The sequence below is a fragment of the Abramis brama genome (assembly GCF_963993115.1).
Source record: "Abramis brama genome assembly, chromosome: 12".
NCBI classification, from domain to species: Eukaryota; Metazoa; Chordata; class Actinopteri; order Cypriniformes; family Leuciscidae; genus Abramis; species Abramis brama.
The window spans coordinates 33849881-33865175 of NC_139974.1; the positions used below are offsets into that span (position 1 = coordinate 33849881).

Consider the following 15295-nt stretch of genomic DNA (forward strand, 5'->3'; position numbering starts at 1 on the left):
TGGTGTTGGAAAAGGGATATGTAACTCTAATGAAAGACTAATAGTCCACAGCTGGCAGAGCAGCACAATAGAAATTAATCGATATGAAGGAGAAGGGAGCAGGTATAACCAAAGCTTTGTGTGAGTGTGTTGGTAAGAGCTACAGTAAGAGAAGCTGTGCTAGCATCCTGTAGGACAGTCTGAATGTTTTGAATAATATATTAAATGATTACATCTCAACTAAATCATTTTTTATCCTAATAAAAGTAGATACCTCTATTTTTTTTATATTTTTTTTTCCTTTGGTAATACGTTAGCGCATACTAACAAAACACACATGCATTACATACTGTGCAGTGGGGTCCAAAAGTCTCTTTTTGTTAATTTAAAGATTTAAATATAATATAATATAAAATAAAAATAACATTTATAATAAAAATCAGTGTACACACACACCACTATTCAAAAGTTTGGTGTCGTATTTTAAGAATGTAAGTTTTTTTTTGTTTTTTTATCAAATACTTTCAATTATGGTGGTGGTTGAGGAGATTCCCCCTTCCATGTAAAGTGCTTTGAGTGCCGAGAAAAGCGCTATATAAATGTAATGAATTATTATTATTATTATTATTATTATTAATTACTACAATGTTTTGTTTTATTTTATTTTTTATTTTAATTATTTATTCCTGTGATGGCAAAGCTGAATTTTCAGTATCATTACCCCAGTCTTCGGTATCACATGTTCCTTCATAAATTATTCTAATATGATGACATGGTGCTTTACTGCATATAAGTCTTTACTGTCACATTTTATCAATTGAATGCATCCTTGGTGAATAAAAGCATTCCTTTCTTTAAAAAATTAATTAATAAAAATAAATTACTGACCCCAAACGTTTGAACAGTTATTGCTGTAAGTGTGTTTATATAGTATATCAATAATATAATAATATTTTTTAAATTCAATTATAATAAAATATATATTTTGGAATAAGTTTCGGACCCCATTGTATATTTTCTCGCCTGGGCGAGGGTGTATGATGTTGTGAGACCCGAAACACCAAATGAACCCAGGATGCATCACTGATGATGTGTCTGAGTTGCACCAGAGGTGTATTTCAAGAACTATATTTTCTTAAGGTACCATACCACTGACAGGCTTTAACTGCATGTAGTTAAGATGCATGGGGTTGGTACCAGGGAACTAAATGGCAGACTCGCACTTCAATTTACGGGCTAAGGCAAAGGTGGCAGCATGGTGGACAGCATCTCTCTGGGGATGTGACAGCTGCAGCAGGAATCAAGTCCTGGGGGCTGTCCTAGCCAATCAAAGTCAGAAATTAAGTAAGGCTCAATAAAGTAATTAATCGGAGCCTGGTGAGGCTAAATAAGCTGATTACTGGCTGAGCGATACCATCTCTTCCTCCTTAGGAAATCTGCTTTAGAGATCTGTTGTCATCCTCTCCATTTCCTCTCTCTCATCTCTCGCTTTTTTCCCTCATTGTCCTCTTTCATTGTCAGGTCATTAATCAAGGCTCTTTAACTCTGCAGAGATACACTGAGATTTCAAAGAATTTTACTATTTATTAAACAAATGGCCTTAAATCTGCTGTGATAAATATGTTTGGTGTTAGTATGACATGAGACATTATTAGAGCACATGGATAAGATCAATTTACATTTGTTCTTTTATTACAGAGATTCTAGTTTGTTCTGATATGGTAGTGGACATTAGGAAATAAACAATGCTAACTGTAAGTAATAAAATGCATGTTACCATACAATCATGCATGCAGTTTTTATACAAAATAAATTTGGGGGATAGCAGATGCTTTCAAAAAGCGACATACCTCTACAGATAGGCCGGTCATCACTCCATCCAACGTAACTGTCCGTCACTCGCAGGCAGGTGATGCTTTTAGACCCCTGAAGCTCGTATCCTTCATCACAAGAAAAGTGCACAGTAGCACCCCGCCTGCAAGAAGAAACTGATTATTATTTTGCAAGAATAACAACCCATACATGTATAAATTATACATTATGGACATTCTGTACAGTCAGATGGCCATTATGGCAAAATAAATCCCAACAGGGTAATCAGGCCCCTGATGTGGATGTTTATTTTGTGATAATGACTGGCCGCCACACATTATCCTACTTATTACACAGCTACTAAGCAAATAAATAAATAAATAAATGGACAAGAAATATTGAAATGAGTTGAAATTATTGTATTTTGTGAGAAAGAAAGTGACTGCAGAGTCCTACGAAAGACATAAAACTAGCACAGGAGATTGGTGGCCAGGGATAAAGATCAATTATGCAGTTTATCAGTCATTGTACAATTTTTTTGGCTGCAGAATGGTGCAAATGATGGTGCAAACTAGTCGACTAGTCCCCAACTAGTCGACTAGTAAGGTTTTTCTAGTCGACTAGTAGTCGTTCATTTAAGCAATTATACATTATACGTATCATATGTTTATGATAATAATTTAATTACTTAAATATATGCTGGGGGGCATCAAAAATGGTTTGAGTTTCAGGGCTGAGAACGAATATTATATCTAACATTGCAACAATTGTTCTACATTACAGAGAAATGCTATACCATAATAATGAGCTTTTCAAATATAGCGCTAAAGCACACGCATGAAACTTGTCACAGTGACACTAGCAAAAGTAATGATGATGAACATGATGGAAAAAAACAGAAAGGAGACTGTCTGAACATTTTAATAATTTTTTAATAAACTAGTCAATGTTGGCGGTAAAGCTGAAGTTGACGATGCTGAGTCTCATATCAAGAACACTTGGATATGTGCCTAATATTAGCACACATTTATCTAGGTTCAAATTATTGTTAAAGCTAGCAGCCATGCAAAGTGGATAACGTTAAGCTACTACTACATGTTTTAAATGATAAGCCATGTTTGATGTCTATTAATGAAAAGCGAACGTTTGGATTTCCTGCCCGACATAATAGACCAGCTGTGTTAAGGATCTGTCCGTCAGACTGCATGACTTCGCCAATTCCTGTGGAGGTTTTTTTTTTTCTTCGACTAACCGACTAATTAAAATTTGGTCGACTAATCCTCTTCTCGTTGAATAACATTTACTCTACTATTAGGAGGCAATCCTATTACATATATGACCCTAATAAGTCTAATAAGCCTTGTAAGTCTACAACTTAACCTTTGACAAAGAAAGGGAGGAGAACAATATCATTGATCGTTTCCCTGGATTCTTTTCCAACTGTGCAAAGTGCTGATGTCAGATGACTCGAGCCCTTCCCAGCAGCTCCCAACCTCTCACATGTGAGCTGTTCTCTGTTCATGGCTAAATCAAATAGCATGTCAGCATAAATACCCCCTCTCTCCACCCGGCAGCAGTGGTCCTGTCTGATCTTGGTAATGGACAGCCTTTAGGAAACTGTGATGTGCGCATCCAGATGCATCGCTGTGCCACTTCCATTACCTAGCCGCTGATGAACGGGTTCTCAGGTAGCCGGAGCTAAGAACATTCCAGTAAAAAAGTTTCGATTGTCTTTCACTTCCCCGCTGCGATTGCCCTGAGAGCTAGTGAGTGTAAAACGGATTGTCCCCATTTGTCTGTGTTAGAATCCTCTAGGGCGCTGCCATTCACCCTGCGGGGGGACGCTGACAGCCTAACTTGCACCGCAGGCCTCTCTGTAGCAGCACAGTGCCTGGAAATGACACGACTATAGCTCTGTCCCTACTCAATTAAATAGGTCCGGACCTCTGTCTCATTTTCAATCTCATTGCCTCTCTGTTCTCTTTTTCGATCATAAACGATGGTTCACATTTCACTTCGTTACTCTTTCAGGTCATTCCTACGGTTTTCAAGTCCCCTTCATTTATGTCTTAATATATTAAATGAAACAAACTCACAATGTTTCAAGGTGGACATCATATAGCTTGTTTTCTGCCATCAGAAAAGTCAATAAAGTTGAAATAATTGTACTACTTTGGTTAAGACAAATGTTGCCATTTTTCCATTTCCCAACACCTCACATATTCCAGGTGCTTTTCTTTATCTCTAAAATGTTGTCTTGGAAATATTGTTTTAATTAATGTATATATTTTTTTCCTCTGACCTCAATATCGATCAGTTAAAAGGGATAGTCAATTCAAAAATGAAAATTATGTCATCTATTTACCCTCATGCCATTCCCAAACCTGCATGTCTTTCTTTCTTATGTGGAACATAAAAGAAGATATTTTGAAAAATGTTGGTAAGCAAACCGTTTCAGTTCCCATTGACTTCCATTGTATTTTTTGTCCATAAAATGGAAGTGCATGGGAATCAAAGCTGTTTGGTTACCAACATATCTTCTTTAAGCTCCACAGAAGAAAGTCAGTCATACAGGTTTGAAATAGCATGACAGTGAATAAATTATTATCATAGATAATATAGATAATATAGATAGATAGATAGATAGATATTACATGTTATATAAATACAACATAGCCATATTAATGTTTTAATGCATTAATTAAACATTCCTCTTTTTCTTTACATCTCAATCTCTCTCTTTCTTCTCTCTCTCTCTCCCTCTCTTCCCCTCTTGCTGTGACCTTTGGGAACCCACAACCCATGTTTATGCTGATCAAATATCCTCCCTGAGCTCTGAGAATTAAAAGGCCAATGAGAAATTAAACAGGCGCCCACCTCCTGCATCTCTTGCTATTCATCATCCTGGCATTACAAACACTAAATTAACTGCACACCTCTCTCCTCTCTCCTCTGTCCTCTCAGTGGACTATTTTAATAAGTAATCCATAAACTCATTTCTCACCTGAAATCAGAGCCTTTTCTTTTGCCCCTCTCTGGGATTCCTGGATCTGGACACATGTTGTGTCCTTGAGCCACCCCCATCTGAGATACTGCAAAAGACAAGGTGGAAAAAAGTTGGTTAAATAGTAGGGAAGGACTAAAATGTCCCCCTCCGCCACCTTTTATTTTCTTTATGACCATGTATGTCATCAAATATCGCATGCATAGAAAGATTATGCTTCTTTTATTAATTTTGACTCATCATTTGTGAGTTTCTTTTTTTTTTTTTTTGGTACAGTGAAGTACTGATTGAATTTTATAGTGAAATGTTCAAGTTAAACTCTGCCCCCAGTTACATGTTGCTGGTATTTTTAATATTTTATTTTATTATAATTCAGTCATGGAGTTATTCTATGAATTAGATGCATATTTCAAACATTTATATTATTTATCATAACCCAATTGAGGCAAACTCAGTAGAATTATTCAATCTGCATTCATAGTTTATTGGTTTTATAACATCCCTTTCAATTTAAAATATAGGCCTATGCATAACTCATATAATTATTAAGTGTAATTCAGATTTTAAGATATTTGAATGTTAGTTGATTTATCATTATTTAACTAATCTTAAAATATCACTACATTTACATAAAATATGTTTAGTATTTTATAGCTGTGCCATTGTTTTAAACATTTTAAAAGACATTTTTATTTTTATACTAATGATTTTCTATGTATTCTAAAAGAGGACCTATTAGCAGAGGTGGGAGTAAGTCACACATGTGCAAGTCACAAGCAAGTCTCAAGTCTTAACCTTCAAGTCTCAAGCAAGTCCGAGTCAATTTTGTGAAAAGCAAGTCAAGTCAAGTCAAGTCAAGTCACTGCTTTATGTCAAGCAAGTCAAGTCAAGTCGTAGCTTGGGTCACAAGTCACTGGCAAGTCATACAAACGTTTGATGATTTCACTGAATTTATATATTAAAATAAGTTAAAACTACATAAGCTGTGGACTATGGTTTTATTTGCAACATTTTTTTTAAATATGCATTTCCACATAGGCTACAGCTGAGTGGTTACTACAATAAAAATAATAATAAAAAAAAATAAATAAATCAAACTACATAGCCTAAAATGTAAATGTAACTGAAATTAGGCTAACATTAAAGCATGAAAAATAAATATGCCTCAAACATTGCAGAAGACCATTAAAAGGTATTAAACAATTCACAATTCAAGTATAATGGTTCCTATGCCACCAAATGGCATTCTTCAAACTGGCATCCCCTTTATGGAACATGAACACATCCCAACAAGTTAGATCTATCCTTTTAAAAAAAAAGAATAACAAGAAAAAAACAATAATAATTGAATTGACACAAAACTTACACCTGTCAATCAGGTGGATTGACTATTGTACATTATTAATCTGTGCGAGTGAGTGATTTATTAATATTTGTGAATGAATGTGTGTGCATGTGTATGTGTGAAAAGTGTATTGTTTGCATGTCTATGGTTGTGTTTGACTGTGTGTGTGTGTGTGTGTGTGTGTGTGTGTGTGTGAGAGAGAGAGAGAGAGAGGTGATTTGATTGAGTGTGATTGATTCATTAATATTTGTGAGTGAATGTGTGTGCGTGTGTATGAGTGAAGAGTGTATTGTTTGTTTGCATGTGTGCATGGTTGTGCTTGCAAGTTTGAATTTTTGTTTTGTTTATTTGTGTATGCATGGTTCGGTTTGAAAGTCTGTATGTTTTTTTTCTTTGTGTGTAGGTGTCTTTTCACAATCTTTTAGTGGTATTAACTAGCGATTTCTTTTTACTTATATGCCCTATATACTAGCGTTATAAGCTAAACAGTTTTTAGAGATAAAACTCTTTACATTCGATTATCATGAAAACAAATCCCAGAGAACGGTAGACTGTATAATGCATTATTAATTATTATTAAATTACAGTTACATTTTTTTTTATATTTCTTTTAACATTCAAGTCAACCCTGGGATAGCAGACTATATTGGTAGCATATAACTAGACAGTACAAAGGGATGCATGCAGGTAAGAAAAACTGGAATATGGCATATTTTAACATATTTTAACCCGATTTTCATTTTCATTTTCAAGAAAATATTTTTTCTCTGTGCTTTTGTATGTAAGGGATTATTCAGATCATAAAAAAAATCATTAATCCACTCGAATATTATTAAAAATATATAGAAAGCCTTTATTTTATCATGGCTTTAATATTTTAAAATCAGGTGACAAGTACTTGCACAACTATGCGTTGTGGCTAATGAGCCTTTGTCAGGGTGTGTGACCAAAACCCCTTTCACACAGAGATTCCGAAAAAAATACACGGATAAAGTGACCCAAGATTTGACCCGGGTTCGTTTGATTTAGGTTCATTCACACTGCCAGTCTAGCAGTGCCAGTGATTTCCCGGAATCAGAGATTGTTCACACACAACCCGTAAAGACATGTAATGTCTTAGCAGCGTCTTAAGTTTGCTTATGAGCTGCGACCACGCTTGTGCATTTTTTTTTCTCTGATTCGATCATAAACTTGCGCATTACGTACCGTTTCACAGCAGGCGAACGATCCCGCGCTTCAGCGTCATCACTACGACACTGCATTATTACGGCTTTTGTTCACACAGCACGCGTTCCTGCTGCGTCACGTGGTTGTTGCGGTGCGTTCAAATACAGATATTTATTTTTTAAAAGGCAAGTTATTTCGAGTCATTTACCTCAAGTCCGAGTCAAGTCTCAAGTCATGAATATCAAGTCAAAGTCAAGTCAAGTCTTTTATTAATATTTGTCAAGCAAGTCTCAAGTCCTAAAATTTGCGACTTAAGTCTGACTCGAGTCAAGTCATATGACTCGAGTCCCCCATCTCTGCCTATTAGGCCCTTTTACAAAGTCTTGTTTTTGTTTTTAGGATCTACTAGAATAGGTTTTCATGCTTGAATGTAAAAAAACAAATATTGTAACATATTTTACATTATTGCAGCCCCTCTCTTCCCAGTCTGTCAGCGACACTCTGTTTAGTTACGGTCTCTATGAAGCCCCTCCTTCTGAAAAGCGCAATGTGCACTGATTGGTCGGCTGGATCAGTGTGTTGTGATTGGTCAACTGCTTCTAGCTTGTTTCGGAAATGTCACGCCTCTTAACATAACCGCTAGCTTCATTTCTAAAATTATTTTAGAAAAAAGAACAGAAAGAACTGGCCAAATTTTGTTTAAAATGTAAGGTGCTCAACATTAATATCTGGTTTACTAAACTGTTGCATAAAAGCGGTATCACACTTGCAATTATGCAGTTGGTCTGAACATCAGCGTGAATTTACCTTGTAAAGAGAGCAAGGCCATCTGTAAATGTATTCTACTGTCTACAAAGCCTGCCCAGGAGGTTTATTGAATAAATAAAATAATAAATCAGTCCTCCCAAGAATGCCAAGACATTTTCAGACATCATTATGTGAGTACAAAATTTTCCTTGGCATCACACAAGCTGAAGTCATCCAGCCCTGCAGGAAGTGGAAATGACACGCAGGGTCAAAGAGGTTGGCAGTAGCCTCGGCTTCTGCAATAGGTGGCTAGGAGGCTGGAGAAGATAGTGGAGGGAAAACCTGAAGTGACACATGTTGATTGGCCGAGGTGCGCCTGGGTGCCGGCCCTCATGCATATTGATGTGGGACAAAAGGCCAAGCTTGTCAGCGCTGCCGTTGAGACACTGCCGGCCACGGTGACGGTATTGAGATCCCAGATGACACCCTCAATGGGCACATGCTCACGTGAGCAGGCTGACATTTTCTCACAATGATGCAGAGGTAATAGAAATGTAAATAAAGATGGCATAACAGAAGAAAGCAGACTGAAGAAGACTCTCAGCACACATAGCAATTACCCCAGCCCACAATAAGCTTTTTCTTTCTTTGTTTGCCAACAACGGAAACGGTGACTTATTTTCCCTCCCCTCTGGCCTAAGGGAGAAAAATATCTCCATTTGTTTCCAATTGACATAGCGTAGAATAAAGATAACGTTAATGTTCAAGGTTGTGTGCTAGTGCCGAGCGCGAGGATACGCTGCAAGTGTGGTACTGCTTTCATCAATCCATGGATAACGGAATCAGCACATGCACACTGACACACAAAAAAATAAAAATATTAAGAAAGCTTTGGCTTTAAATGATTATATATTGTAAGGTTTCAGAAGTTTCACGTTCATTCATGCTTCATATAAACAACATACATGAACGATAGGACACATTTCTGAATCAACATTCTTATGAAATATATAATTATATATTTATGAAAGTCTCTCATGCTCAACAAGGCTGCATTTTTATCACAAATACAATATACAAATAATACTATTCTGAAATATTATTACAGTTTGAAATTGAGCCATTTATTCCTGTGATAGCAAAACTGAATTTTCAGTTCTAGTCTTTAGTATCACATGATGCGTGACAAAATTATTCTAACATGTTTATTTGGTGAATTGGAGCATTTATTTCAAATAGAAATCATTTGTATCATTATAAATGCCTTTACTGTCACTTTTGGTCAATTTAATATGTACAGTATATACTTTAAGATTAATGTTCTACATAGTTACACTTGAATACAATTATTCATAAGTTGAGATTTGCCAAGATTTGCAATGCCAAGGTCATAGGTTCAAAACGCAAGTCGCTTTGGATAAAAGCATCAGCCAAGTGCATGAATGTAAACACAAAATTGATTTAGGAAAACGTCCTTCTTGTACATGAAGAGGTTGACTTACAAACTGATATCTTGCTGTGGTTGTCTTTACTTGGCAGCATCTTCACCCCTCTGGACTTCAGCTCTGTCATCTTCTTCACTGAAAGTCAAAAGCATTATAACATTTTTATTTGAGAGCAAGAAGGATAAGGAAAAGAGGAAAAAACCTTTAATCATAGGCCAGATGCTTGCTAGGCATTACAAATCATGAACCGCATTGTAATTACAATTACAGTCTTTCAAAGAAACTGTCATACTTGTGCAAAAAAGCCTATTGTGTGTGAACAAAGCTCAGCATGTTTGTTGAAAAAGAGACAAAATAATGCCAGCATGCATTCATACGCACAGCCACATGCAGTCATTGTTTTCTGTTACATTGTTTTAAAGATTCAGCACTTAAATGCTCTTGATAGAAAATCAGCATTTGGGTAAGCATTTTGTAATGGAGAAGTTCATCAGCTATCAGCAATCAGCTGTTTTAGCAAAACCGAATAGTAAAAGAATCTATCAAAGTAGAGCATATTGATTCAATTACATTTGCAACTACCCTAAAGGTGAAGTGTCTCATTTCATTTTTCTTTTTTTTTTCCCAACAGAATGGCAAAAATGAATAGTTTTTCCTGCTTACACGTTCTCGGATCATATTTGGTCTGTGCCACATGGGAGGAAAAAATTGGAATTGGGTCACTTGAACTATGTAATGTGAATGCGGCATTAGTGCCACTTTATGTCAAAACTAGGCTAAGTTATAATTTACGGACAGCTGATGCATCCGGCATAATAGCAGAATCCTGCAGAATATACACATTGTGCTATACAACGTAAAACAGATAAACTCACAAAAATGTAAAACTGCCTTACATTTTTAAATCAAAGTAATGCAACCTGCAAAAAAAATCTCACAAAATGCATAAATGATAGAAATTGTAAGAAATGAAATAGATGGACACAAAGATGTCGTTAAAAGATAAGATCAAATGTTTTATTTCTCTCTCTCTCTCTCTCTCTCTCTCTCTCTCTCTCTCTCTCTCTCTCTCTCTCTCTCTCTCTCTCTCTCTCTCTCTCTCTCTCTTTCTCTCTCTCTCTCTCTCTCTAATCATGTTAACCTGTCTCTCCACACCTAATCTTTGACAGAGTTTGAAAATGATTGTGATGAAGCTAAGTAGCTTGTAATGTACAGAGTGTCTTATTGGATGTTACTCATTGCAGAGCATTTCACTAAAGGTTGGAGAGAGGAAGGGAGGCAAAATAAAAGGAGAAAGGTCAGTGGAAAATCTAATTAAGAGCTTAGCTCTCTTTCTCTCTTCCTGATACTCTAAAAGTATTTATTTATCAAACTCCAGTCCTGTAATCCCATCCCATCACTCTGATCTGCTTATGGAGGAGGTGAAATTCCTGCAGATTCCGTCTTTGGTTCCCGTAGCTGAGCTGACTAATCCCGTTCCTCTGCTCATCTCCTTTGAGTGGTGACCTTTGAACTTGAGAGTGTGATGAGAGTGCGCCAGTAGCACAGCTGATGTGTGTGTGTATCTGTGTGCGTGTGTCTATGTGTTAGGTGTTGGGGGTATTCATGACCTTTAACTGGCTTAATAACACTTAACCAAGATGATTCAAATAATTTGACTTTGAAATTTTTGAAATGACTAATTTAATTCTAACCGCAGACAGGGGAAAACTCAGCAGGGCACATGACGACTACAGATAGCAAACAGTTGCAGTTAATCTAAGGTGAATCTCTACACCTTTTATGTTTTCTGCACCGGGTTGGGGGGGGGGGGGGGGGGGGTTCTTTGAAATGGATTGTTATGGATGAAATGGATGGTAAAATATAATTAACACTCATGCTCTAATGTAAATTATTTTTGTTCTTAGATAAAGTACACTAGCGTTTGTACCATTTAAAAAAAAAGAAGAAATTAATACTTTTTATCAGCAAGGATGCATTAAATTTATAATATATCAAAATATATGTATTTCAAATAAATGCTGTTCTTTTGAACATTCATTAAAGAATCCTGGAAAATAAATGTTTTCAACATTGATAATAATAAGAAATGTTTCTTGAGCAGCAAATCAGCATATAAGATTGATTTATGAAGGATCATTTGACACTGAAGACTGGAGTAATTCTGCTTTACCATTACAGGAATAAATTACATTTTTTAATTTTCTTTTTGAGCAAATAAATGCAGCCTTGGTGAGCATTACAGATGTCTTTCAATCAGATTAGAAAACTTCTTATTTTCACTTCAAGTCTCATTAAACTAAATGAAAAGTGCATATATTCAGTTCCCTTTCAAGGGAACTCGCGTTGCGTCGAGAATGACGCTATGGGGAACGCTTTGCGTGATGACGTCTTGAAGCACATGTAAAATCAGTCCAATGGTGTGGCGGAACGTCAGAGGCGGGTGACGTCACGTACCAGGAAGCTATAAAAGCCGGCCTGAAACAGAAAACGAAAGCTTTCTGAGTCTTCAGTCGCGCTCTGTGTTGAAATCTGTCCTTGTTATTTGGTGTTGTCTGTCTATATATATATATATTCAGTATGGCGAGCAAGCAGCAGTTTAGAGTGTGTGTTCATCCTTGCCCGCGTTATATAACGGGAGGTGATACTCACACTCTTTGTGTTGTTTGTTTGGGAGAGGAGCATGCCCAGTCAGCACTCGAGGGTGGTGACTGTGTGCATTGCTGTGCGCTTCCATTGCGTACGCTCCGATCCCGCTTGGCTCGGTTCAATCCCGACCACGTTCCCCAGGGCTCGGGTCCCGCCGCGGCTGAGGCTCGGCGGCGATCTCAGACCTGGGGTTCGCAAATGGATCTGTCAGTGGATGTTGAGACGGGCTCTGCCTTATCTCAGCCTCCTTCTGACAGATCCAGTGCCTCTCATCAGGGTGTGGAAGCACGCGCTGCGGTTTCTTCCCCCCCGATAGAGGTACCAGTACTGCAACTATCCAGCTCTGAGGAGTTGGATGTTGTGAGTATTGAAGCTGAGTCTGAGGATTCGCCACCTCAGTCTCATGCGTTTGAGGAACTGCTCGATGTCATTACTAGAGCTGTTGACAGACTGTCTATTGAGTGGCCAGAAGATAGGCAGGACGTTCGTTCGAAAAGTAAGCTCGACGAACGCTTCCTGCCATCTCGTGCGCAGCCCCAGCGCAGGAGCCTGCCGTTTTTCCCCGATCTCCACACCGAGGTGTCGAGATCGTGGGCGAAACCAGTGTCTCACAGAGTTTATACACCACAAACATCTCACTACTCCTCAATATCTAAATATAAAGAGTATGGTTATGGGGAGATGCCGAAGGTGGAAGAGATGCTTGCGGGCTATCTCTCTCCAGCAACGAAATCTTCTCTGAAAGCTCCTACACTTCCCTCTAAGCCAGTTAAAGTAACATCTTCCCTGGTTCATAAGTCATATGCAGCCGCTGGTCAAGCTGCAGCGTGTCTGCATACGATGTCCATTTTACAAGCCTATCAGGCTGAATTATTGGGGGATTTGGAGGAGGGCGGGGGAATTGGTCCTGACACTGTGGCCGAACTTCGCAGAGCCACAGATTTGTCTCTCAGGGCCACCAAGGAGACCGCTAAATCTATCGGGCGGTCTATGGCAGCCCTGGTGGCCACTGAGAGGCATCTGTGGCTCAATCTAAGTGATATCAAGGATAAAGAAAAGCATGTTCTCTTAGATGCTCCGGTCTCCTCTGTTGGTCTGTTTGGTGATGCAGTTAGTGTTGCGGTAGCAAAATCACAAGAAGCCGCTAAGCAAGCTGCTGCTCTCCAGAAACTTCTCCCCCGCCGTTCTTTCTATGAGGCTGCTGAGCGGGAGCAGCCTCACTCCTCTAGAAAGAGCGCTGAGCACCGTGCCACTCAGAAACAGAGCGTGTCCTCCCGTGCTCCCCCACAAAAATCTCGGGGACACGGAGGGCGCGCTCAAACCCAGCAGTCCTCGAGGGGTAAAGCGGATCTGCGGACCGTTATTACCGCCAAGAAGGCTGCTGGGAAGAAATCCTGACGTCCGAGGGCTCAGGACTAATGAGGGTAGTCCCCCCCGAAGCAGAGCGGTTAACACCTCTTTTTACGGTGCCCGTCTCTCTTCGGTACCCTCAGGGGACCGTTCTGCTAACCCTGCCGCCTCCGGTGTTACAGGGCCCAGCGGTCTCCGGCGAGCACATATCTCAAGGACCACCCGGAAACGTAGTGGCCTCGGGATGCCCGCCCCCTCCGAGGAGGGTGTTAGAGCAGTCTGTTCGATCGTTCCCTGCCGGTGCGCCGTTACAGGGCGACGAATTGACTGCTCAACAACAACAAAATCCAGAAACCAGTCTCGAGAGGCTGGTACCTCTAGTAGAATCTTTGACAGCGTGGAAGCTACTGTCAAATGTTTCTCGTTGGGTCCTGCAGACCGTGGAAAAAGGGTATCAGATACAATTCAAAAAACGCCCACCTCGGTTTATGGGGGTCCTGCCCACAGTGGTGGGCCCCGAGCAGGTTCTGGTCATGGAACAGGAAGTGAACACTCTGTTAGAGAAAGGGGCCATAGAATATGTACCTCTCTCCGACAGGGAAACCGGGTTTTACAGCCGGTACTTCATTGTTCCGAAAAAGGACGGGGGATTGCGTCCCATTTTAGATCTTCGAGTTCTGAACGATTCAGTCATGCAGCTCAAGTTCAAAATGTTAACATTGAGACAGATCGTGCCACAGATCAGGTCCGAGGACTGGTTTGTCACGATAGATCTCAAGGATGCATATTTCCATATTTCCATCCGTCCGTGTCATTGGAAGTTCCTGAGGTTTGCTTTCGGGGGCAAAGCATACCAATATCGTGTTCTTCCATTCGGCCTAGCTTTATCACCCCGCACTTTCACCAAATGCATGGATGCAGCTCTGGCGCCTCTGCGCCTCCAGGGTATTCGCATCATGAACTACATCGACGATTGGTTGATTTTAGCTCAGTCGCATCAGTTGGCGGTTCAACATCGAGATGTTGTTCTCGCCCACATGAAAGAGCTGGGGTTACGGCTGAACGCCAAGAAGAGTGTGCTTTCTCCTCTCCAGAGGACCACTTTTTTAGGCGTGGTTTGGGACGCAGGCGCGCCTGTCACCGCCACGTATAGAGTCCATCCTTGCAGCTGTGAAAAGTGTAAAGCTAGGCCAGCTACTCACTGTCAAACAGTTCCAGAGACTGTTGGGTCTCATGGCAGCAGCTTCCAACGTGATACCTTTTGGACTGCTGCACATGAGGCCCCTGCAGTGGTGGCTCAGGACCAGGGGGTTTTCCCCGAGGGGCAACCCATTTCGCACAATCAGGGTCACGCGGCGATGCTTACGTGCCCTGGTTATGTGGAAGAAACCTTGGTTCCTGTCCCAGGGCCCAGTGTTGGGAGCTCCTTGTCGTCGCAAACTGCTAACGACGGATGCTTCCCTCACGGGTTGGGGAGCGATCCTGGAGGGTCGCTCATCTCAAGGTCTGTGGGAAGACCATCATCGTTCCTGGCATATCAATCGCCTAGAGATGTTAGCTGTCTTCCGGGCTCTGAGGAGCTTTATCACAGATCTCAGGGGACACCATGTGTTAGTACACACGGACAACACGTCGGTAGTCGCCTATATCAACCACCAAGGGGGTTTGCGCTCGCGCCCGTTATCCAACTTGGCACGCCATATCCTCTTGTGGTCCCAGGGGAAGTTACTGTCACTCAGGGCAGCTTACATCCCCGGGGTCCAGAATATAGGAGCAGACACTCTGTCGAGACAGGGG

General features: G+C 39.9%; 1 protein-coding gene across 1 annotated transcript in view; it reads right to left on the bottom strand.

Moving 5' to 3' along the window:
• csmd2 (CUB and Sushi multiple domains 2) overlaps positions 1-15295 on the bottom strand; it is a 313713-nt gene that overhangs the window by 137089 nt on the left and 161329 nt on the right. The window contains exons 7-9 of the mRNA XM_084130492.1: positions 9557-9634; positions 4796-4883; positions 1830-1954 (exon numbers count right to left, since the gene is read on the bottom strand). Coding sequence (XP_083986618.1) covers positions 1830-1954; positions 4796-4883; positions 9557-9634 — 291 coding nt within the window. The remainder of the gene's footprint in view (positions 1-1829; positions 1955-4795; positions 4884-9556; positions 9635-15295) is intronic.